Raw genomic sequence first — 24,905 nt, 5'->3', positions numbered from 1 at the left:
ACTCCAGCTACTAAACAATGTGCCACAATACACAAATCGGTGTTCAAAGCAATCTAATCAGGAGCAGTAAAACGCTTACAAGAGACACAGATCCCACCAAACTGTCAGCCTCCTGAACTGTTAATAATGGAGAATCTGAAACAACGTTAGTGGATGAGATACTAGAAATCAGCTCTAAAAACAAACAGATACTCGACTTGGAAATTACCTAGCAGGAGTCCAGTTTGTAAAAGATGTTAAAGGGAAAGCGATTTACAGGAAAACTTCTGCAAATCAGAATTTTAATCTAGTTTCTGAAAAAAACCAAACCAAAACATAACCTGAAAGTATAACCTGGATTTTAGGTAGCATTACTGCAATTCTCCACTCAGAGAACCCCAGTAAAGCAGACACACCTTGAAACCTGCAGAATTCTACAGACAAGAAAGGATATTCTTTTCGGGAAGCCACATAAAAATAGTATATTGACTTCACATTTGTTGCTTAAGAAGGGCATTCGTCCAAATTGCTAGTCATATAGGAAGACACAAGAGAGCAGTTCAGACAGTCTTAAAAGGCAGAGGTCTACCTTTGTTTCTAACAGAATTTGGTATTTGTGTTTCCAGTTTTAATAATTAGCAAAACTGGAGTAAGAATTTAATGAGAGTCAGACTTAAAATGATTAGTAGAAGGAAATGAAAAATTATGGAAAACATATATGTAAAAAAGTACTGAGAGCACAGATCTCTATTCCAAATAACGCCTTTCTATCTCTCTAGTTTAAGTTCAGAAAATTTACTGGAATAAAATCCTATCATGAAAAATATCTGTGCAACAAATTATTTTTTCCACAGTAAGTAGCTTATAGACTTTTCTACAATTTCTACAGCAGGCTAACAATAAACACTGTGCAACACGGAATGAGAAAAATCAAGGCTTATATTTATTATTTACTCAGAAATCTTATAGGATTTCTTACCAATCTGGCAGCACTCACATTTGAAATATCTGAGGGATCCATTTCAGTTTCAGTTTTAGCTTTTTCTGTTTGATGCTGGTCTATAGTGTCAGTGATCAGGGAGGAAGCTTCATTAATCTGCGGAGTTTTTGAAGTACAGTCAGTATTTGTGAAAACTGGAGGCTTCTCAGAAACTGTTTGTAAGGAATCTTCTTGCAATGGTGTGCCAGTGCTCCCACTGTCTTCTGAAGTGTGTGCTGTGAACTAACAAGAGGCATTCGCAAAATTAACGAAATGTAACATACTGATGCTTAAAGTCACTAGAGTCAAAAGGATTTTAACAAAATAGCTGGCAACCTTACAGTGAGTGGTGCAAATAACTCCACATATGTTTCAGTTGCTCGTAACCTTGCAAACGTTGGATCTTTCTACTGGAAATCTTCTATGTATGAGATGTGCCTAATGCTGAGTTTTTGGAAAACATGGGAAACCTGTCCACAGCAATGCAAAATACATGGTTCATCTCATGATTTTTAGCTTGCCTATTTGTACCAACATCTTAGCGTGTTTCCATAAATGTAACCAAAATAGCCATTATTTTTAAATCCTTTTCCAATCTGGTTAGTGAATAAAAAGCTCTAGATAGCACTACCTTCAGAAAATGCTCTAAAGAAAAAATTGCAAGATTTAAGGTTAGAAAACGGTTCAAAATTGTACTGACCTGAGTCCTTTCAGCAAGAGGACCTTCAGACTGATGTAAAGGATCTTTCTGTACAAGCTCTGTGCTTTTGGATGCACCACTGTCAGTGAGCAAACTCCCATGCTTATTCTCTGATGGTGGTGAAATGACATTTTCTTTGTCACTGTCACCTTTGGACTTTAGTGATTCTGCAGCTACAGGAGTTTTTGTTGCCAAAGCTGTAGATCGAGATCGAACAGGCCTTCCACGCTGAACTGTTTCCCAGCCCTCCGCATCCTTTCGATCTACATAAAAAATAAAACACCCCATTCTAAGAAAGGGAGACTTATAAATAGAAGTATTATAAACAACTATTTTCTTACACTGTTACACAAGTTGTGTGATAAAAATATTCTCTTTAAAAATCAATACAAAAAAAAAAAATCAATTAAATATCCTTTAGCAAAGCTTTTCTCTTTAAGGAGTGCTCTCAGTTTCACAAACACTGAACAGCTCTGTTCATGGGACCAGCTCTGTTACTTCAAGAAGCTAAGCTACTCGTACACAAAACCATGCAAAAAATGGCAACTTAAATGGTACTTAAGCTTTTCATGCCTATGTTGCTATTTCACGAGATGGTAAAGCGCAACAAAGCAACCACACTCTTGTTGTTCTTTGTAGCAACAGTAACATTAGAGGCCTTCTGTGAAAGTGCAAATCTCTGCAAGTACAGACGAAATTACACGTCTTAGTGTGGAAGTACGGTCCAGAATGTGGCTTACTATTCTTCCAGAAATGTTTTCTTTACTTTTTCCATTTGTTTCACTCTGATAATAAAAATACACTAATCAGTGTCAGCTTTCGGAAAATTTCTTTTCCTGCATTCCAGGAAATAACACAATATTGCTACAGTGCGACCAAATTGAAGGAGAAAACAGAAGAGCAGTTTACTTCCATTTACTTAGATGACTAAATAGCTGTTAAATACAACTTGCTGATCAACATTTCTGATATCTAATCTTAGTACATACCTAAAAAGCCTTCAAAGTTACATTTGTCTGCCTAAAGTATCAGGACGTAAGTGTGGTCAAATTTCTAGAATACCAAGGTGAACCCCCTTCTCCATATATAACATCTTTGTGGCCAGCACTTAATACCAGCACATAATTTCACATACATCTTGAAATGACTGTGAGTGATTCTTTTGAGACCTGATGGTACAACTCACAAGTGTGAAAGGTAAGTTCACATGGTTCTATTTGCTGAACAAAAGTTCTTGCAAAAAAATCAAGAACTAACCATGCACACTATTTTCCAATAGACTTTTGGCATAAGATCTTTTTAGGATCATTCACATAAGAGAAGGGTGTGGGAGATTATTTTTACTTGGAGGAGTACAGAATCAAAAAACCAACACTAAATTGCCTGCTTTACACAGGGGGAAAAAAATCTAGAATGGAACTCAACTTGTATAACAAAATTCATTCTCTGGGTATTTCTAAAGCTTTTACTAACAAGGATGGTCCTGTAGCTCAGGCATAAAGATCAGAGCTCAAACATGAAAGTTTAACATAAATATGAATAGGAATAAATATGAGTCTACTTGGTTGTCAAAAGATGTAATGTGAAACACCCAAGGGTGGTGAGAAAATGGAATGATTTGTATATTATGATGAATTGCACACTACCAACTTAAAGACTGGCTTAAAACTTGCAGTTCTAGAGATCCGTTTTTTAAAAGCAAAATATAAAGTGGTTTAAAAAATATGAGATACAAGTGTTATGCTCTCTAAAAATACCACTTGCTTTCAGTAGGAACACATGATGGTTAGGTTACAGGAAGTGAACCATCTTTATGGACTGCCAATAACATCTATATGCAGGTCAACACACCCACAGAGAGATGAGAGAACAACATACTTTTTCTTCCTCTCTGAACATGTATGCTTATTTTAAAGCAATTTACAGTACATAAACAGGACCTGTCTTAACATTGATTTTCATGGTCAAAAAACCTTGAGTATTTTTAAATTTCCCTGCAGGGCATGTGTTTCTGGCAACTCTAAAACAAGGACAGAAATTCTGGTACCAATGCTTTCACTAGAAATGCTAACTACAAAGCACTGCAGTGGCACAATCATAGGACCATCAATAAAAATGAAGATTATTTCAGGTAAAAGGTAAAACTGTTGTACCTACTGGACTGAACTACCTTTAGGTGGACTTGAACCGATGTTCAACATCAGCAGTAACCAGTAAACTGGAAATTAGCCTAAATCAGAACTAATGGCACTTTCATACTTTGCTACCCTTGGCATCTAGCATTTTACAAACATTAAGTGCTCATTTAACAATGGATTCTTTTAACATCTCAGGATGAAACACAGCAGCCTAGACCAATGGCTGGTGTAAACCATGAACTACCAGTGAAGCTAACAGGATTGTACTGAAATTTATCTTAGCTGAGCAGCTCATGCAATAGCTGTTTTTACGTAACTATATAATTGTTCACAAATCTTAACAATACTGATAATATGACAGATGCAAAAAGATAATTCAATTTGATATTTTACTGTTGAAACCATTTTATTCTAGAAAACTCACTGTATATTTTAAAGTAAACAAAATTCCAAAACTTTGTGTGAATGACTATAGTTGATCTCTTCAGATTACTGACGTTAACCAGAGACAGCATACTTCTGCAAAAAGCCTTTCTATGTTCACTCCCCTTATGGGCCCTTGCACAAGCTTCAGTATGCACCACTGATTATAGAGGGAAATGGCAGTCAAAAAGATACACGTTATATTTTTTCCTTTACCACAGACTTTCCATTTGACCCCTGTAAGTGACTTTGGCCTTATTTTCATTTCTTCATCTTTATATAGAAAAAATATTACTACCTACAGGACCAAGTGATCTAAACATGTTATTAACCTCTCAGAGACAATCTTAGCCCCAACAATACTCCAGGGAATAGGGTTTTAATTCCACAAGAATCACACACAGATTTACTGCAGAAAGCTCCAGGCATACAGCCCGTGTAGAATATGGCCCTGCATTACGTGGGACAACAAGGACTGCTTAGGCCCCTTGTGTATCACAGCTGCTCCTACCCCACTGACTTTTGTAATCAGCAGGACCACAAAGATTTTGCTGTAAATATCTTACGATGAAATTTGGCCAAGAAGTTTCCCTGGCAAGTAATATACAGACAATGAAGAGGCTGTTCAGAAGACTGCTGAAATGAACCAAAAAACCTCCACTGCTTCACTGCAGCTGACTTTTGGATTGCAATTCCTTTTGCTTGTCATTTGCAAAACAAGATTGTTTCAAGATTTCACTTCTACTCATTCTGAAAACTGAAGTCAGATCTTACATAAGACATCTTTTCTACATTAAAAAAAGATCAGGAGACACCCTTAATTAGTATCTACTACCTAAAGATGGTTTTATTAACGCCTAGGTAACAAGATACATTAATCTCATAGCTATCTCAGTAATAATTGTACTAATATCTTCTAATATCTTTTCCTAATATCTTTACTAATATCTACTGAAGTTACTTCTACAAAGAAAAAAATCTCGCCTGCCTGGCCTAGTTGATTCCTTGTTTGATGGCATATTTCTTAGTACTCCAAAATGATAGCATTAATCAGAATAAAATCATTCAGAGCATGGCAATGCCATACTCACACTTACTACAGTAAAAATGAATCTTCTAGTAGAAGTCATACATGTTCAATTTTTAATTTGTGTTTGTTCACTGTCAGATTCATAATTATTACTCAAGACTCATCCAATTATTTTAACAGCACAGAAACACTTGTTTTGTGTTTGAAAGAATATTTGGTGAATTCTTTCAATACAAAACAGTTTTTAATGCAAGTACGCATCCAGACTGTTGAAATAATTGGAATCAGTTTAACAGTTTTATGCCATCTAACAACTAGCTGTGCACAAGAATTTACTTTTTCATTTTAATTCACTTACCAGTTTAGTATTCAGTCATTTCCAGGCACATTCTTAACAAAAAGTTTGCAAAGCTAATACATTTATTGACATTAGATCACATAGCTCCTAACGTGAAGCAAAGTTAATACTCAGTAGGGCATCTCCCTTCCTCCCTTCCTTCACTTTTTTCCCAAAGCCTGGAATTCTTTTCGTATAGCCCAGTAGCCATCTCCACATGCTAAGTATCACATGCTGGGTTTGATTACTCCCAGAGTTTTGTTAATGAATTATTCATTTGACTACCCTGATCATTCTCCAGTTTCATTTTAACTTCCCTGTCTGGGCTGGCTCTTGCATTACATGGAAGTGACAAGCCATCTGTTACCTTGAGGCCCTCACAGCCACCAGGGCCTTACTCTTTCAATGTTACTCCACCTGGAAGAACTGGCCAAGCAGCCGTACCGGCAACATCAATAAAATAAATCTAGGCAAGTATGTGTAAAACTCTTAGGAGTTCTACCTCAGGAGATGCGTGCCCCTTCTTAAAAACGTACTTGCAAGTAATACACTACCAAAGCCTATTTGACCTTCCCCACTCACTATGAAACTTCAGCCCCAATTTTTTTTTAAATCTAAAGTAGTATTACTGTATCTGAGAGGCACTTTGGAAAACTCTGATTACTTGAGATAAGGTGACAGCACGTCTGAGCCCAAACCAGTTGCTTTAGAGGACTGCATGTCCTGCAAAGTCTGAAGTCTTAGCTACATTACAAAGAACATCTATTCACCACGAAGGATGTGAGCAATTAATACAGGAAAGATAATAATAATTAGTAAAAGTAGATTTCAAGTGTGGCAGCAGAAAAAAACAGTTGGTATTTCTGAGAAGTTTACATGTTCTTGAATGCCCTTTCTCCTAAGTGACATACAAACAATAAACAACTATTCTAATTGTAGGCACCTACTGCCAGTCCTAATACACACTCTAAACTTCTAGCACCTATCTCACCTCTTACCACGAGCACCTGGGAATTAATTTCATGTTAGGCTATTGCCTCTGTGTACTACTGTTACTAAACCAATCTTTTCTCTTGCCATAAACTGGTTAGACAATAAGACTAGACTATATTTCATCTTGTAGAAAACCCTCAAGCACGAAAGACAAAACTATTATTTTTTTTAAATTCACGAAAATATTGAGGTAACAGTGCGTTTAATAAGGGAAATGAGATAAGACGATTTAACCTCATTTAATTATGAATCCAGAATAAAACAATTTAAAGAAATATCTGGAAAAATAATGTGTTTTCTCTCTCTCCCTAAGGACTTACTTAGTTAAATTTGGAAATTCCATCAACCATGAAACAGATACAGTATCATACCGCTCATTCACTTCACAAAAGCATTGTCAGGCTTAATGATAATGCTGTTGGAAATCACTGGAGAAAACGTGTTTTAGGGAAATCTGGCCACTGTAAGCCCCAGCTGGGCTTCAGGGGGGCAAGAGAGGTGGCAGGAGGAATCCTCCCTCCCACAAGGCCTGAACATACCTAACAGCTGTGAGTGCATTAGCTGGCGGACAGGCAGAGCAGATGATGCACAAGCCTCATATCTGCTTCAATAATGCATGTGAAGAGACTTTGTGACTCCCTTTGCGTAATCTTCACAGACCCTCTTGTGCTCCCATCAGTGAGGTTAATCTGATTTTACCAAAGTGATTCTAGCCTCCATACAAAGGATAAAACGCTCCTAAGGAGAACTTGATTTGTTAAAAACATTACAATTGAGCCATGAGAACGTCACTGAAATTGTCCAATGTTGAATGTCAGAGATAAGAGATTCTTAAGAACAAACAAAGCCTCTAGAAGGAATGACTATTATTTCTTAAAACTAAATGTTTCAAGTCTGAATTGTATAGTATATTTCTTTTTAAAAAATAACTGAACACTTACAGGCCAGTACTACAGGACCTAAGTGGTTTTGCTCTTTTTGGAGCTCATCAGCTGCAGGTAACGGCCAATAAAACACAGCACACCACTGACTCTTCAGTTCTTTAAATGCCTAAAACTAACATACAGATAAGGTCAGAGACTTGCCATTTTTCCGTGATGACTTCTGTGCTGGAGGCGGTAGACAGGTTTGCACTGTTGCTAGCTCAGGATTGGCAGCTTTCGTTCCATGATTGGCTTTTACCTTATCAGCCCAACTTACACCAGAAGGAGCCAGGCGTGTTGCAGAAATTGTCACTGCAGGGTTCCTAAATGAAAGTCATAGCTCTTTTTAGTGTCTAATCAAATAACAGAATGGTTCATTAGAAAACTTTATCAGGACACTCTCTCCTTAATCTTGGCATTCACTGACTCAGACTGAGAGCTAGTTCCAAAAACTGGAACCTACTATAAAACAACAAGAAAAGCTTATTCTAAGTAACTCTTCACACAGCCTGTTTCCCTTTCTCTTTCCACAGTTTTAAAAAAATGAAATTTGTAGTTCTTGAACGTTAAAGCCTCACAAGATTTCTCATCAGCAAAATCCCTATAAATTCAACTCATGAAAAAAGTAAATCTAACCACAGAAACAAGGATGCAGCAATAAATCAGCAGGTGGGGTGTTTGGGGTTTTTTTGTTTCTATTAGGTAATTACCTTCATAGCCCATTACATATTCCCAGTCACAGAAAAGTCGGAAGAAGATAGAAAATAGTGCTGCACCTGGAGAAAAATCTCCAAGTGAGATTCCTTATATTTGGTAGTCAATGAAACTAAATTAACAAGAAGCTAAATTCTCAGATTAAATTTTTTAAAATGTCTAATGACTGAAGAAACATGCAACACTCTAGTGATGGACGAACAGTTCCCATGGGAAATATTCTCTGATCCCACATTTTTAAATCATAGAAATAAACATATGGTGAGCATTTACAGCCAAATGTAACAGCTCTTCTATTGCATCTTCCCGGGTCCAGCCTAATTTCATCAATGAACTGCACAGAATGGGCTGCAACCATTACTAATAGTAGGAGTCTAACAAAGCATATGGGCAGGAAGTCCAAAAAAGTGCAGGTTTGATTGTTAAAGTAGATCACGCAAATCCGTGACGTACTCTGTTCCAAGGTTAAGCAAATAAAGGAATAGATCTATTCTCTATTACCTACTCGGCAAAAATAAATTCTAAGTCTGGAAGGCCATTCTACTAACTTTCAGAAAGGTCCAAATAACACTGACCACCCAAACTTTGAATTTCTGGATAGACAGAACTCTAGTGGTTTTTTTAATTATTTTGTTTTGCTCTTTGTAAGAAGTTGCCATTTTCTGCACAAGCCTTAGAGCAAAAACCTATACAGTTTTATTTAAGTGAATGCAAGCAAAATTTTTTCAATTGGAAAATGGTAACATTCAAGAAGCACATGTTCAAGAAGTTTCCAATTCTCTTCTGTAACAAGAGTCATTTTATCTGCAATCACAACTGATTTCTCTTCCAACCTTTACAACACTGATTAAAACAGTCCAACAAATCCAGCTGCCTCATTAGCTAAAGCAAATCAAGGATAAAGAAATGGAGACCTTGCAAGTTTCAAACAAATGTGTAGAAAACCCCCATACAACTAGACTGTTCACTTATTTTAAGCCCAGTGAGATGTCAATTTGTCATTATTTCCTTTCTTTATTAAGTCAGTCATCAGAAAAACTCTATCAGGATTAATTCCATAAATTACAAAAACATGGCTGGTTGGTTGGTTTGGTTTTAATAATCCCTGCTAATCCTATGGGGATGCAATACCACTTCACATGAGGAAACCAGGAAAAGAGGCCAAGTCCTGTACCCTGCCTCTGATAGTTCCATACAGCCGAGCGAAGAGACTATCAGAACCGTGCAGTACAGAATGACTTTTCCTTTGGCACACCCTCCAGGCTGCAGCAATTTACACTGAAAAGTTGTTGTAATTTATTAAACACATCTTTGTATTTGATAATCAAATATGGACTTTATTCTTAGTGATATTAATTTCTGAAGTAATTTATGCTTTTGGCATCCAAAGCATCGCATAATAACAAATTCTACATACTAAGTCTTGAAAAATGCTTCTGTCATTTTAAGCTTGGTGTTTGATCATTTCAATTAGTACTTCCAGCCCCTTTTCATGAAAACCAATGAACAAAATCCTCCTACTCATCTTCTCTGTAAGTAATTTTATTTGTCAAACCCTTCTTGTTATCTCTTCCCCATATTCTTTTATTTTTGCATCAATACTGTTGGATACTTCTGATTGTTCCTCTTTCCACTTTTTGTACTTTTCCTACTTTTTCTACATTGCTTTTGGGAAGAGACGAAAATGAGCAAAGGTATCGAGTCATTCGCTATGTATTTCTACAGTGGTACAACACCACCTTCTCTTCTCTCCTCTGTTCCTTTCCTATAATTCCTAGCATTCTGTCAAAAATTTCCATAGTACCAAGTATGTCTAAACCTTTTTTTTCTATCCTATTTTCTCAAACACACACAAAATACTGCAGTTGTCTGGTGTTGCCTTGCTTTGAGACACACAAGCAGACTAAGGCAGAAGAAAAAGTTTGCAAGTCTGAGGGATAGAAAACCTATCTTTTTTTAGCTGCTTTAACACACACAGTTGCTAATCATCTCCCTGTGACAGTAAATAAAACAGCTCCAGCAACAATAGCAACATGTAATTACATACAAAACCAGGCTTAGCTGAAAGATGTTGTTATGCTGAGCTGTTGTTTGTGTTCCAATAAAAATAAAAGAGCATTGATTTCCACCTGGTTCAAATTTTTCATTTGACTACTTGTGTATATTTTCTCCCCATCATCACGCATTTAAGCAGACACCTCTCAAGTGTTGTCAGGTTAAGTATCAATACATACATCTACAGAGAGACTAGCACCGTTGGAGCTATTTTTCCACCAAACACACTCTGTAGTATTTTTGTAGAAATATTTGATATTCAAAATTTAAGAGAGCTCAATACTCAGAGGTATTGACCAAATATTCTAATATTACAACTCTGCTGAGGACATTGTAACCACTTATGAAAACAGTACAGTATGTGCACTAGATCCCGACAAACCTGAACGAACTAAAAAACTCACCCTGAGAAAGATTTAAATTGGACATATAGGTGCTCTCCAGAAATGAAACAGCACCAGACAGTGCTGCTCCAAACTGGTATTTATGCACAGTTTTGTTGAACTGCTTTCAAACAGCCATTTTCATTTTAACAAGTAAAAGATGCTTTACTGTAGTATATAATATGCTCTGTATTTAAACTAGTATCAGTTTTGCCATTCATCAGAATCATAATAATCTCACTTTACATTCACTCTTTTTGACCTATATTTACTTTTGCACACTCAGCTGGCCATCCACATGGCATACGCTGGCAATTTTAAAATGCCAATTACAGAAATTTTGACCTTTATTTTGTAGTGGGAAGAGAGTACTAAACAGATAACATGAAATACACTCATTATATTTTATCTTCAGGTCTTTGGAATGACCAGGAATTAAATATGTAATGAACTAAATAAAAAATTAAGTCCTTGACACAATGCATTTATAATAATATATAATAAATACATGAAATACACATAATATATAATAAATAATATATAATAAAACAATATATTGTTTTGCTGTTTATTAAGTAATATATGCAATTATTTGCATTCATGAAAGAAAAGCCTTTTACAGACCATGTGCTTTTCTTTCATGAAAGAATTGCAAATAATTGCATATGCCTTAATAAACAGCAAAACAATATATTGATTACTATAGAAAAACAGTGTATTCATGAACTCTGCTTCAAATGAATCCTTATTTTAGCTTTAATAAATTCATGAGTTGGTTTCATACCCAAAATTTAAACTTCTTCGAGCATTTGATGTCACGCTAATTCTATCTGTTGATGGACTTGGGATCACATGGCGTCCTGGAGACATTTTCTTTACTTCCCAGGCTAATGAAGTAGGTCTGCAAATTCAAGAAATAAAAGTCTAAAAATAAAATTCACAGTAACTATTCCTCTATCACCTTAAAGGAAAAACAGCTCCAACAAATGTTATAAAGTATTAATGAATACTGCTGAATTTAATCATACATCTTAGCAATTGTTTCTACACCAACTCCAAACCATATTAGCCAGACCCGTATCAAAAATAATGCATACTCTCAAGACTACAATGCTTATTTTAAATGTCAGTGTGGGACCAAACATCAAAACAACCAGTTAAAAGGAAAAGATCAGGGGTAGGACTGGAAATATCCTCTTGTTTTAGTGACAGTAACAATGCACATAGAAGGCCACAACCATTTAAGGTATCCTACATTTTCCCCTCCTCTGTAACAGAGCATTCAATACAGTTTAAATGCTGCTTTGGTTAATAGAGGTATAAAATACCTCCAGTACATAAAAAACTTTAGAACTACCCAAATACACCAGCGTCCACTCCTTCTATTATACTACGGACACACCAACCTTCGTCAGCAGTAACATTTACCGATAAATGTGTACTCGCAAAGATAATTGAACAGGTTGATTTAAGTTAACTGCCACTAACATAAAATGTTCTCATCCAAACAGACATAGTTTGAGGCGGAAGCCAGGGCAGCAGTTTCACTATCCTTCTCATTGAAGCTGATGCTATCTTCTTTTTTCTTTTTAACTCTTGCTCCTGAAGCTATCTGATTACATGAAAATTACAACTGGCAATTAAAAACAAAATCAAACTTATAGAACCCAGTGCTGGTGAAGACAGATTCAGAAAAGCACTTACATAAATTATTTTTTCAACTGGTGCCAGTACTGCTAGCAGGATTGACAACCTATAATCGACTACTACAACCACTCTGTCCCGTTTGGTCTACTTTTTGTCAGATGAGTGATCGAACTCACTACCTAACAAAGGAAAATGGAAGAACTAGAGTGTATCACTCCACACATACTACAGATCTCCCATCTTCCACAGGCACAAATTATACCAGCAAAAACTTACTTCTCATTTACCTCTCAAAGCTAAACTTAGGCACCAAGGCACTAATTCAACACTAGGCACAAATGGTAAAGACTTAATCAGTTTTACCTTTCAGATACTATACTTCCAAACCCTTTACCATTACCAGCAGAGCTGTTCACTGATAAACCTACCAGGGAGGATAAAATCCCCTCTACGTCCTCACACCAATTCTGTCCAAAAGGAAAATTTCCTTCCTGACACTCCAGAGCAAATACTAAAATTGGATCTATTTGCTGAATCTCTGCTACAAAATTAAGTTTACTATGAGACAGTATTTGGATGTAGATTTAAAAAAAAAAAAAAAAAAAAAAAATCTAATTACCTGCTTTGAGCATCAGCTTTTTCTAGCTTCTCCTGTAGCTGTATCCAGTCAATCAATGCTTTAAAATCCCTTACATAGTTATCAAGCATCATCAGGACTTCCTGAAAAGCAACCATTACATCAACCTTTGTATTTAAAAAACAATCCCCCCGCCCCAATAAAAGAACTGAAAAGAAAGGAAATTTACTAGTCTGTAGCACTCTCATGAAAAATAAAACGGAGAAAAACCCTGAAAACAAAAAAGCCCAGATAATTATGATTTTTATGTGAACAAACATTAAAATATTTATTCTATCAAAAAAGGTGTACATTTTCTAAGATCTCTGCGAGCACCAATGTCTAAGGAGAAAATAGCAAAATTTGGCAAGAAAATAATTCCTAACATATATAAGTATCACTGTTTCAAGATTTTTTGGTCAGAGTTACTATCTTTTAGAATATGCTGGACATCCTTCATCAAATAAGCAAAACGTCTGTAAAACCTGACAGACCTGTGGGAGACTAAAAATGTCACAATTAATCTGTTTGTGAAGCAAAAATACACAAAGTATACAAAGGCAACTGCATCAGATGAAGGGAATTCCTTCTGGAGAATCCTGGGATCCCTGCATTAGAAAAAAGTAGTTCTTATGCCTATGAAGTTCAGAAAACCGTATCCTGTTCCAATGGACTTTCAAGTGTGCACAACTTTCCAATGATGTCTGCTTGTATGTGTCCAGATTAATGACAGACATTCTATTGTCACGTGAGATTATCAGTGCTACGGTACTAATAAAGCAGTTTTTAATCAGAAAGACTCTCAAGGTGATATTTTGAGAGGCAAAAAGAGAAAGACCGCAGCATTATAAAATTATCATGTTTGACATAAACTTACTGAGAAATAAACAAGGTAGGCTGCAAGATGCAAAGTTTACATTCTCTTCTCTGATTAGCACACCTTAACAAGCGAAAAAAAGTCACTAATTACACATTCTTGTCTATGGAGTAATTAAATGTCCAGAGCTTATAACTCCAATACCCAGATTATACTTCTTGACCATTACAAACCAATCAATTTTTTAGCATTTTAAAAATTACTTTTGAACTATACGAAGTTACTGAAGAATTTATGCATTTTTATGTGAATTAATCACTGAAAGCTGTAGTCATGAACATATTTTATGGCTTAAAATTTACACATTATGATAAAATAACACAACTGGGAGGGATCTTAAGATCAATCTAGTGCATCCCATAATTCCTGGGTAGGATTAAACATAGACTGTCAGAAATTATGTGGGTGTGCTGGAGTTTTAGTCAAAATATTGCAAAATCTTGATTTAAGTAGTTAGAATCCTGTAAATTATGCGTTGGTCTCTAACAAAGAAAATTAACTGTTATGAAAAGACATATAAAATTAACTTGACTTCACACTGTATCAGTAAGACATTCATAGATAAAATGCCAGGGGCTGAAGAGTAGGGAACTAAAAGACCCGACGAAGCACATGAATGCATTTCTAAAGGAGACAGTTTGAGATCACGTCAATCAGAAATAGAAGCTTTCACAACTACTCTTTCAAAGACAAGAAAAAGGTATACTGTATTCTATGATTACAACATGCTGATAATAATAAAAATCCATAAATGAAGCTTGAATTTCATGAAAACTTACATCAGCTTCACATGCAGACTTTAAAATATAGACAAAACTTTATGGTATAAGGAAAAACACTAATGACGAAGTGTTGCTGTTTTGCAAATTCTTCACTATGTCCCAATCATTCCTGCTGGTATTAAGAGAAATTTTCTGCTCAAGGCAAATAATTATTTCTTAGAAATATTTTGGGAAGAATTACAAATAAAAATGTATCCCGTCTTAAGTGTATAACTACGAATTTTAACAGTAAACCTTTTAACACTGAAAACAATAAAAGCACTCTACTACAGTACAGGTAACTAATGCACATTTTTGTAACATCACATCCCATTCATCTTTACTTTTAATTGTTCTTTTAATAGAAAAAGGACCCCTAATGTATGCAAAATGCTTTTTCATATAAAATTATATGGATGGTTATTCATTTTGTTTAACACAAATGCAAGTTTGAAATTCAGTTTCAGTTTTCACAGAGTACCCTTTTAACTAGTACGTATGACAGATACAGAGCATATATGCTGGTTGTTACAAGGGAAAAGTCACAAGAAAGTCAAACACAAGGGAAACCAAACAGAATACCACTGCTGATGTAAAAGTTGCGCTTTGTTTTGAAATACTCCACAAAAAAGCTAACAAAAATCTTTCTTACAAGGCAGTTGGTTTACAGCACCAAAATAATTCTTAAGTAAAGTCTGCTACAAGAAATGAACAAGTCAAGTATTTTAGCCAGTTCTTTTTTCAGTTTCACTAATAAAATTTCAGCTTTCTAATTCAATTCATGTCCATTTAGGTTAGCCCATACTAAGTTGTGCTGACTGTTAGTAACAATAAGAGCATAGAAAGCAAAATTTAATTCTGAATCATTTACTTTTCAAGTCTGCCACCGAGATATTCCTCACAAAAAAAAAAAGAGTAAATCTGAATATGAGTTATATTTCTGACGTTAGTTGGCACAGGAAAAAAATACAATAAATGGCTTAACCTATTTTAAGGAATGTTTAGCTACACATTATCAGAAATGATCAGAGCAGAACCATGCAGCTGTAACCCGAGTCATGTTTTACGAACAAGGGAATACAAACAAGACAAGCAGCTGGAGCGGCCCCATATTCACTGATGCACATCTTTCTCCCTAAAGCTATGAGGGCCATTTTGTCAAGCAGGATGAAGCAGAACAAAAGTGGCTCTGAAAGCGCCGTTACAGGCATCCAGATAACTACATATAGATGTACAGCTAAAATTACCAATTAGTTTACCAATTGGCTGCAACGGATTCGATTGGTTTGTAATTAATTCTAGTTACTGGCGCATACAGAGGACGGTTGGCGCCATCCCTTTGTCCTACTGACACACAATACTGGCGTGCAGGGCTCTGGGGTCCTGGACATCAATACAGCTCTCCAGCTCACCTACGGTACCAAGTGTAGCAGATATACCCTGTGGTGCTGAAGCAGTGGAAACTTGTACCACTTGAGAAGGTGCTGACAAAAAGGAACCTTTATGGAGTAGGTTATGGCTGCACTAGAGTCAAAACAATTTTAAATCCCATTATTTTTCAAGGTCATATCCATCCCATACGATTTTTAAAGAGCCAGTTCAAACTAAAAAAGAAAGCAATACTGTTAAAAAAACAACACTTAAAGGAAAATCAGTGACATAAAACTAAAAACACTCACAATACCGCTCCTGTTTCTTTCGCCCCTCCGTTCAATTCTCTGATCAATAGTCCTGCTGTCAAAAAGCTCTTTTTGTGTTTTTCCTTCTTTTCTCCAGCTCTTAATCATTACTTTGGTCTCAATGTATGTATTTACCTTGAAGTTGTACTTCTAGTCTCTTCAATTGGGTGATTGCATTAACTACTTTGCCATCAACAAGGATTTCTAATACAGAGAGTAGCTACATCAGAATAATCCCATATTCCTGAATCAGGACTACCTTGATGTGGGTCCCAGATAGGCCTGTTATAATCCTTAAAAACAGAAGTTCACTTTGTTTGGAAATCCCATAATGACTTTGAAACTTCGCCTTCTCCATTTATTCTCCCATTCTCAAACAAGGAGAAGGAAAACAGGGAAGCATGGAAGATTGTTGGATTTTAAGGTTACTACAATTCAAAATAGTGGAATACGCATCAGAGAAATTAACTCAGTCACCACATCTGTTCTTTAGCTTATTGTCAAGGCTAGAAATGTGTGTTTTATGTTACAAACTATGCATACTTTATATTGCCTCATTATCTACACCACATATTTTAAATTATGTATTTACCAAAATAAACTCCATTTTCTTGTACTGGAGTACATTTTTAGTAGGCAACCTAAGTTCCTTCTTTCTCTTTTTCAATTTATGTTTTTAAGGTTAACCAGCTGTTTCAGTAATTTGACACAAAAATTGCTTCAAAAAATTCCTTGTAGTCTTTTTCATACAGCTGAATTGCAAACACTTAAAGCCAGCTCTAGGGTTAGGTTAAACAAAGATGATTGCCAAAGTGGTTCTTACAACTTTAGGAAAGAAAGAAAGGAAGGAAGCAGCTCCTCTAGCCAAAGGACTCTCATTATACCAACTTTAGTACATGGTAGATAATTTAAAAAAAAAAAAAAAAAAAAAAAAAGGGGAAAAAAAGACTCTAAAACAGATGCAGAGAAGAGAAAACCAGAATAATTTTCCAGTAACTAACGTTCTCCCAATTGGTCTGCCTTTTTAAATGCTCTCACAGTAGCCTTGCAGAAGCCGCTAAGCAAACTGTAGATAGTAAAGCTGCAGGGACCCGTGTCCTCTTAGATCCAAATGTGAAATGCACCATCCCTGGCCTCAGTTTGCTCCTCACTGATTCACATGTAAAATGACAGTCATAATCCTCTATCTGCCAAGGATGTGCTCCTGAGAAGCGTAACCGTTACCAAAGTAAATTTTCTCCATAAGAATGATTGTAGTGGTCAAGGGGCACATGCAAGGACTTAATCATGCAATTCATTCACACAAAAGATGCTGGTTTTTCAGTATCTGGCTTTTAGATTACATGACCGTTCTGAAAGATCTCATCCATTTCCACCCGTGACACTGAATGCCCCATCATTACGCCATTTTCCTGTCCTTCACTGTTGACTTCAACGATTTTGATTCATCTCCGAAAGATGACAGCAATGAAAATGTGCATATCCAAAAAGAGGCAGGAGGAACGCTCACAAAAGATTTTAACTTGGCATTGACTGTCACAATACAGCCACAGGCTATTTATTTAAAAAGAGACGTAAACATACTCTTTCTTAATAACTCCAAATTCAAAACCAGAAGACATGTATTTTTTATAATTGAGTGATAAGTGGCAGCTTAGCATACTTCTGACATACTCCAACTGCAGAATTAGACCTTCTCAAACAATTTGAATATATATTCCATAAAACCCTACTGATCTGAAAGACTGTCTTGTAAGCAACACAGAGAAATAATTATACACGTTCTAATATGTAAATTATTGGCTTAGGCTTTCAGGGAAACTCATAATCACCTTGGTTTTACTGAATAAAAAGAAAATAGATTCAATCATATAGAACAGAGTTCATTTCATGCTGAAATTCTCCTTCTAACTGGAAATGTTCTAGAGTTTCAAAGAATGAAGACGTCAGTACAACACAGTATTAAGTTAATGCTCAAAATAGTTAAAAAATTTATAGAAATACACTTAATAGAGGACTCCAGTAGGGAAATAATTAGCAATTAAAAGAATTTAGATGTAAAAAGCAAAAGATGCTGAACAAACCTTAATTAAAAAACACAGATTTTGCAGTTTGAGGTTTGGGGGTTTTTTTTAATTCCTTGGGAAAGCCAAGATTTTTTTCACCTAGAGGAATCCAGGACACTGGAACAAGAATAATGTATCTAAACAGAATACATAGAGGCTTGTGTTGAGGAAATAAAATACTTCCTAAGTCTTCTACCTTTCTTAGCTTCTGTAGCACTACAAGGAAAGAAGTGAAATTCACAAATAACAAATTATTTCTCCCAAAAAGCCTTAGGTATCAAACCCTGAATCTGTATTTTTTCCTCCCTGGAACCAAGTACTTTTCATATTTGTAAAATTCAAAAGGATGAAAAAAACAATAATCAAAATTTATCCCCCCAAAAAAGTAAAATGGACAGAATTGAATTGGCCCTTACCAGTGAAAATAGGATCAAGATCCTGTTTGGATCAACTTGACCATTATACTGAATTATTGCAGATTTCCTTTTCACTCAAGTTAGGAAAATCTTGGTTTTTCTACCTTCAGCTTCAACACATTTAGAAACAGTTTTACTTTCTTGGCTGTCTTAAAAGCCAGTAATCAGCCTGGATGACCACGGGTCTCAGTCTGCATGCATAGACTGAAATCATTAGAATTAGCATACCTGGAACCGAAAGCAGCCCTCACAAGGCATTCTCAGCAAGAGACCTAATGAAGTAAGTTCCTCTTTCCTTCTGGGAGGCCTTCAATCAATTCAAACTCTCTCATAGATATCACCCTGATTAGAAAGCCTTAACTAAGGTTGTTTCAGCTGGTTCTTTCACATAATAAAAGACTTGACATGTTGCATGATGTTAAGGGAAAGGCTTTACCCACATCTTTAGAGTATCTTGTGCTGTCTGTGAGAATCAGAGCAACAGAACTTCATTGCTGAATTTTCCATCTTATAAGAGGGAATAAGAATCTCAAGCAGAATGAAACTGTTTTCACTGAAATACACTCAAGGTAGATTGATTTAAGAATGTATCTGTAAGCATTAGAAAGTGAAGAGAGAAACTACCCTTGACAAAACCTTATAGAAATACATCAATAAGTAATGATGGGTGGAAAGATAAAAAGGTTGTACAAGCATTAAGTAATGCTAAATAGCAACTTAAAAAGAATATAGAACTAAGTTTTCACATAATAAAATTCAGCTTTTTTGAAAGGAAAAAAACAAACCAGCTGAAGCCATCCTAGGAGAAAAAAACCCCAACAATTCAATTTAAAGTAGTTTGAGATTCTTCTAGACTTACTGTAGCCTTAGCTGCTGGATCCAGTTGCTCAAACTGTGTCAGTAACAGTTTTAAGTAAGTGTGTGGTGTGGTTTTTAAAATTTTTTTTATACATACACACAGACACACATATATAATTGCTGAGACACCTGAAGACCATAAAACAATAGCAGCAGAATGCATTTTTCTGTTGCATTAACCAAAATTCCATTGGCCAAAGTTGGCTACAGAACCTGCCTTCATCCATCCACAAATAATTTTGGGCTTAATTCCTTTTAGCATACAGAAAGAGATTTAAAGGCATTACTTTGCTGCCTAAGCTCAGCACCCAAAACTAGAAAATACTAGGTAACAAAACATTCATATAAACATTAGAAACACAGAAACCTAGCTGATGAATGGAATATCCATATAATGTGCATTCTGAAATGTTGAAGATTATAGCCAAATCTATTAGAATATATCTAATCTCTATCTATCACTATTATACAAACTGATTTATGTACAGTAAGATGATTCTTAAACTTCAGAATTCTTTATTTTAGAAATAATTCAACCATGTTCATCATATCTTTATATACGAAGAATCAAAGTTGTATCTATATATCTATATACATAGATTTGAGAGTTCTCAGTTCCAAATCAATGGCAAAATACCAACTTTAGCAGTACCCAAAGCTGAGAGAAAATATACACAACCACTGATCCTCTTACACACATTTCCACTGTTTGTATCCTTACCACAACCCTTTCGTCTGCAGTTTCAACCACAACCAGCCACTAGAGCCCTTTCCGATTTGGGAGCATCAAACACGATCTACAGTGACAATGTAATCAATAAAACTATACCAACTTGTAAGACTACAAGAGAGCAAAAGGTACAAAAATCAAGAAGAAATATTTTTATACCAGATTAATCTGAAGGTTTCAAATGCCATAAGTTGTCACATTTCATTTTTACATGGGCCTTCTTTTAATATGATCTTTATACAACTAAAATATTCAAATAGAACAGCACATGCCCATTTAACCAAGACATAAGTTTGAGGAGGTATCACTTAAAAAGTTGAAATATGAATTAAATCTGTGTTATCAAAAACTTCCTTATCTTAATAAAAAGGAATTCTCAAAATCCCACTATAAAAAAAAAACAAGGAAAACTTAACTGTTTAACCATTTTGGATCCTTATTTAATATCATTTCCCACATATGTCCAGCAGTAAAAATAAAAATGGTACTTCATGAAAAGAGCTAATGAGATATTCTGTCAAATGAGTTTGGAAAGTAAACAGAAAAACATGGCAGTACGAAATTCTCATTTCTCAAAATCATCTCGATTCTTTAGATATAGCAGAAATACATTAATCCATTTTCAGCTGAGCTGATGCGTCTGTTGGTATCTCTTGTAACATGTTAACCACTAGATACTTTTCTATGGAGTATAAAAAGTTTGCAAAAAACAGCATAAAAATGAAGCTAATCCATTCTCATTTTTAGAATGAGCTTTAGTAAAAGTTTATTAGAAATGCAATTTTCATCTTAAAATTAAAATATTCAGAAGACCAGCACTGCCATACATAACAATGGAAAAAGCATAAGAATTAGCTGAACTCCTCCTGCCCAAAGAGAAAGAAAAAACCAAACCAACCAACCAACCAACAAAAAAACCCGCAACAAACCACCAAGCAAAAAAAGCCTAAGTGGTTCTGCAAGCAGTGGATCTAGTGGAGCCTGTTTTCCCATGATCTCCTTACTGGTTTCTCTGGTGCCACAAATGACATAATGACATTCACTTCAATTAATTCTTATTAAAAAAACCAAAAAACCCCCAACAAAACAAAAAACCACCACACACACAATCCCTCTTCCCTCAGTTGGTACATTCATGTTCTCTTGTTCTCTCTCAGAATTCCCTAGTGCCTAACAAAAATTGAGTGGCACTTTTTTCTGCAATGTGAACCTTAACAGGATGTCTTCCTCCTAGCTAGTCACCTACGTCTCATGAAATGTATAATGACTAAATTAATTTAAATTGGTCCACTGATATTAAAAGTTATGGCAGGGATGACAAAAAATCATGGGTCTACAAGGACAGACAAGACACATGGTATGACTGCCTTAAATCTGGCCTAAGTCCAAAAGCCTATGAAAAGGATTATACACATTATACACATTATTCTCCTGGCAATGAAGCTTAACATATTTTGCCACGCCACATCTGCATTATTGGTATTCTGCTTATGATAGCAGAATTAGGGAGATACCTCATTAGACCACACAGAATTCATAATCAGAGGCATAAAATCACTTTGCATCCTCCCAATCCTGCACATTCAAGCGGTCGGAGCCATCCCTGGAATAACACGCAGAACCTTGCTACAGCCGTCTTCACTGCAACAGTGGAAACCCAAGCTGGCACAAAACAGGGAATCTAGATTCTGTTCACTGCTTTAGTATTTTCAAGTAGCAAGAAAAGGCACGACCAGAGGTCTTGCAAGATCTGGCCAGGCACCATCAGAACAGTCAATACAAAGTATGAAACTTGGCGCTTAGGAGTAACATGATCGCAACGTATATAGGACAAGCAAAGCCAAGGCAATAAAACAACTAAGTGTTTTAGGTAAGCAAATGATGATTATTTACCTGAACTGAGTCACACATGGACAAACTGTAATGATCAAACTAAAGACTGAGTTAAGCTATTTCTATGGCAGGACACAGGCCTTCTATTGAACTACACAACTTCTTGAAGCAATGTTGCATGAGTGCTTTTCAAATATCATTTGCCAACTGAACTCTGAGTCTAGATCACGATTTTAATTTATGAACTCCTAAAAGGTTGAGGTACTACAGCAAACACTTTCTATATATTCCATAATATGAAAGCTGCACTTAAACAAGATATTTCAGTTGATGGAGGACAGTAAGCACTAGCTTTTCAAGATCAGAGGCGAGGAAGACTCATTGTTTCCAGAAGGATCTGTTGTTTGTTATCACTAATATTCCATCCAAAATAAAAACATACCTCCATGCTAATGAGGAGTTTGATCACTCCCTAGTTGAAGCCTATGTATGTAGTACCAGGAATGTTATATGCCTATCTATTAAGAGTTATGTACAGCACTCACTTCAAAAGACAACAGTTAGGATACTCTGCTGTAAGCAATTAGCTAGCACACATTGACAACTTCACCTCTGGGAGAAACTGGACTGTATCTGTCAACAATAACCCCCCAAAATAAATAATGACAATCAACAGAATTGATAACAATGAAACATTATTAGTAAAAATAATTTTCAGGACTCAACAGTTCTATATTTCCTAGCTTAATCAACAAATATTTCAGTAATTTATCAAAAGAGTAATAGTCATCATTTAACAGCAACCTTTAAAAGAAAATCTCACAAACAAAAGACCATAGCACAAACGCATACTCCAGCTACTCAGGTAAGGCACTTTTTTGTGCTGAGAAGAAAAGATCTTTTAAAAGGCAAAAGCAACATGAATGTTACGTAAGTTTTACAACACATGACCTTGGATTCCCCTGTTTACTCATTTTTGGTTTTTTCCACCCCTGTTTTGCAAACAAGTAATCTGATACACACAGATATATACATCATTGTCAAGCGTCTACTAAAATGAAGACTTTTCACTTAGGCTATGTAATATCTCCATCTGAGAACAGATCAAGTAGCATGATTAAAATGCTGAATGATATCTAACCCCAAAAATATGTGATAATGACACAAATACGCTTCTGTTCTTTCAGCCACAAAAGTTTAAAACGGTAATCTAATTACAATGCAAGGCTGACTGATTTTCTTAAACCAAAAAATTCTCCAGAGAAGTTTCCTGAGCAGGAAGACAGTTCAGTAACAAAATGTTAAATTGTGTTAGACCAACCAGCAATTTGGAAGCCTCTAGCTACCGTTCAGTTTTCAAACCTGCTTTCAATGAAATGGATTTGTATGCTAATCTCAAAGTCAATTCGGCCGTGTCTGATTACAGCAGAAAACGAGATGCATATGATAAGAAAAAAAGTTTACTTAAATTGATATATGTAGCTTTTTACAGTGATTAGATAACCATTTCCAGAATGTGTAGAGTTTTCAGCCATGTTTAATATGAAAACAGAAGTAATATCTTTAACATTTCTTTTATAACATATTCTTCTGCTTTCTCTTAACGCTTGCGATAAATTCCATTTCTAAAGAACGTGCGATTTTTATTAAATGACAATGGTCTTTCTACAGATCTACTAGAAAATCATCATAAAACATAAAACAGATGCACAAACCATTACAAACACAGGTTATTCGAAATTAGGATGTGCACCTTAGAGTGACATCCCAAGCAGACATTGCTTATGCTTGACCACCAATCACTTTCTTAACACCACAGAGAGAATTGAAGAGTGATAACTATCACTGCAAAAAGGGAGCAATGTATAATTAAGCCACTTAACAGGAAGCAAACGAATGTGAAAAAGGCTGAATCACAACAGTGCCATCTACAGTAAAGAACATGACAGGGAAAAAATAAATAAACCGGTGTTCAGGCAGAAAATTAACAAAATCAGAACTCAATATGCAAAAACTAATTTCATCAAAAATTGAGATCTAATAACATTATGTACAGCACTACAAGTTTTATACACTTCAAAAATTAGGCACTGCCCAAGATGAAAGCATCTTCTTAAATCTGAATAAATATGCCATCAGTTTTCCTATTTACAAGTCTTCACTAAATACAAATTGAAAAGTAACATGTTCCTGAAGCTCTAATTCCTCATTTGGCTTTTTTGTACAGGATAAAAAAAAGCACGATAAGAGCCATGCGACAACAGGCAAAGAACAGCTGAAGACTTACCTTGCACTCTACTACACTCTGATCCGATTCACATGTAACATAGATTTCATCAACTGCCCGTCTGAGATTGTCAAAAAGAAACGCCCAGTATCGAGCTCGCAGATCAACTTTTCGAGGCTGTCTTGTTTTCGTTGGGCTTTTGTCAAAGTTCTTCTCTCCAGCTGCTGCTGATGTTAATTTACAGTCTATGGTAGCGCTCTGAAAAAACCAAGATACAACGGAAAAGGAAAACAACAAACAGAAGTATAGTAAGGGGTTGGGTTTCTGTGCAACACACATTTTTTCAACATATTCAAACATTTGTAAACATGAAGTTTTTCACTGAAGAAGACTGTATCATCCCATGGACTTGAGTTTTTTAAAACACACGTTCTTATCTTAAATATAGGCAGCAGCTATGTAGAACTAGATTGTGTTTCTTTGGCATTTATAACCCAACATTAACATTGCACAACAGTACAAGATATTCTGCCTCTTAGCA

At 35.6% G+C, this 24,905-nt stretch overlaps 1 protein-coding gene across 1 annotated transcript in view; it reads right to left on the bottom strand.

Annotated features, from left to right (window-relative positions):
- SCAPER (S-phase cyclin A associated protein in the ER) overlaps nt 1-24,622 on the bottom strand; it is a 143,077-nt gene extending 118,455 nt beyond the window's left edge. The window contains exons 1-6 of the mRNA XM_059823614.1: nt 24,425-24,622; nt 12,921-13,021; nt 11,439-11,555; nt 7,665-7,825; nt 1,659-1,921; nt 959-1,201 (exon numbers count right to left, since the gene is read on the bottom strand). Coding sequence (XP_059679597.1) covers nt 959-1,201; nt 1,659-1,921; nt 7,665-7,825; nt 11,439-11,555; nt 12,921-13,012 — 876 coding nt within the window. The 5' untranslated portion in view covers nt 13,013-13,021; nt 24,425-24,622. The remainder of the gene's footprint in view (nt 1-958; nt 1,202-1,658; nt 1,922-7,664; nt 7,826-11,438; nt 11,556-12,920; nt 13,022-24,424) is intronic.
- Nucleotides 24,623-24,905: the final 283 nt, after the last annotated feature.

Source organism: Gavia stellata, chromosome 13 (genome assembly GCF_030936135.1).
Source record: "Gavia stellata isolate bGavSte3 chromosome 13, bGavSte3.hap2, whole genome shotgun sequence".
NCBI lineage: Eukaryota > Metazoa > Chordata > Aves > Gaviiformes > Gaviidae > Gavia > Gavia stellata.
Note: the sequence above shows the minus strand (reverse complement) of the source record. Positions and strands in the feature narration are given on the sequence as shown.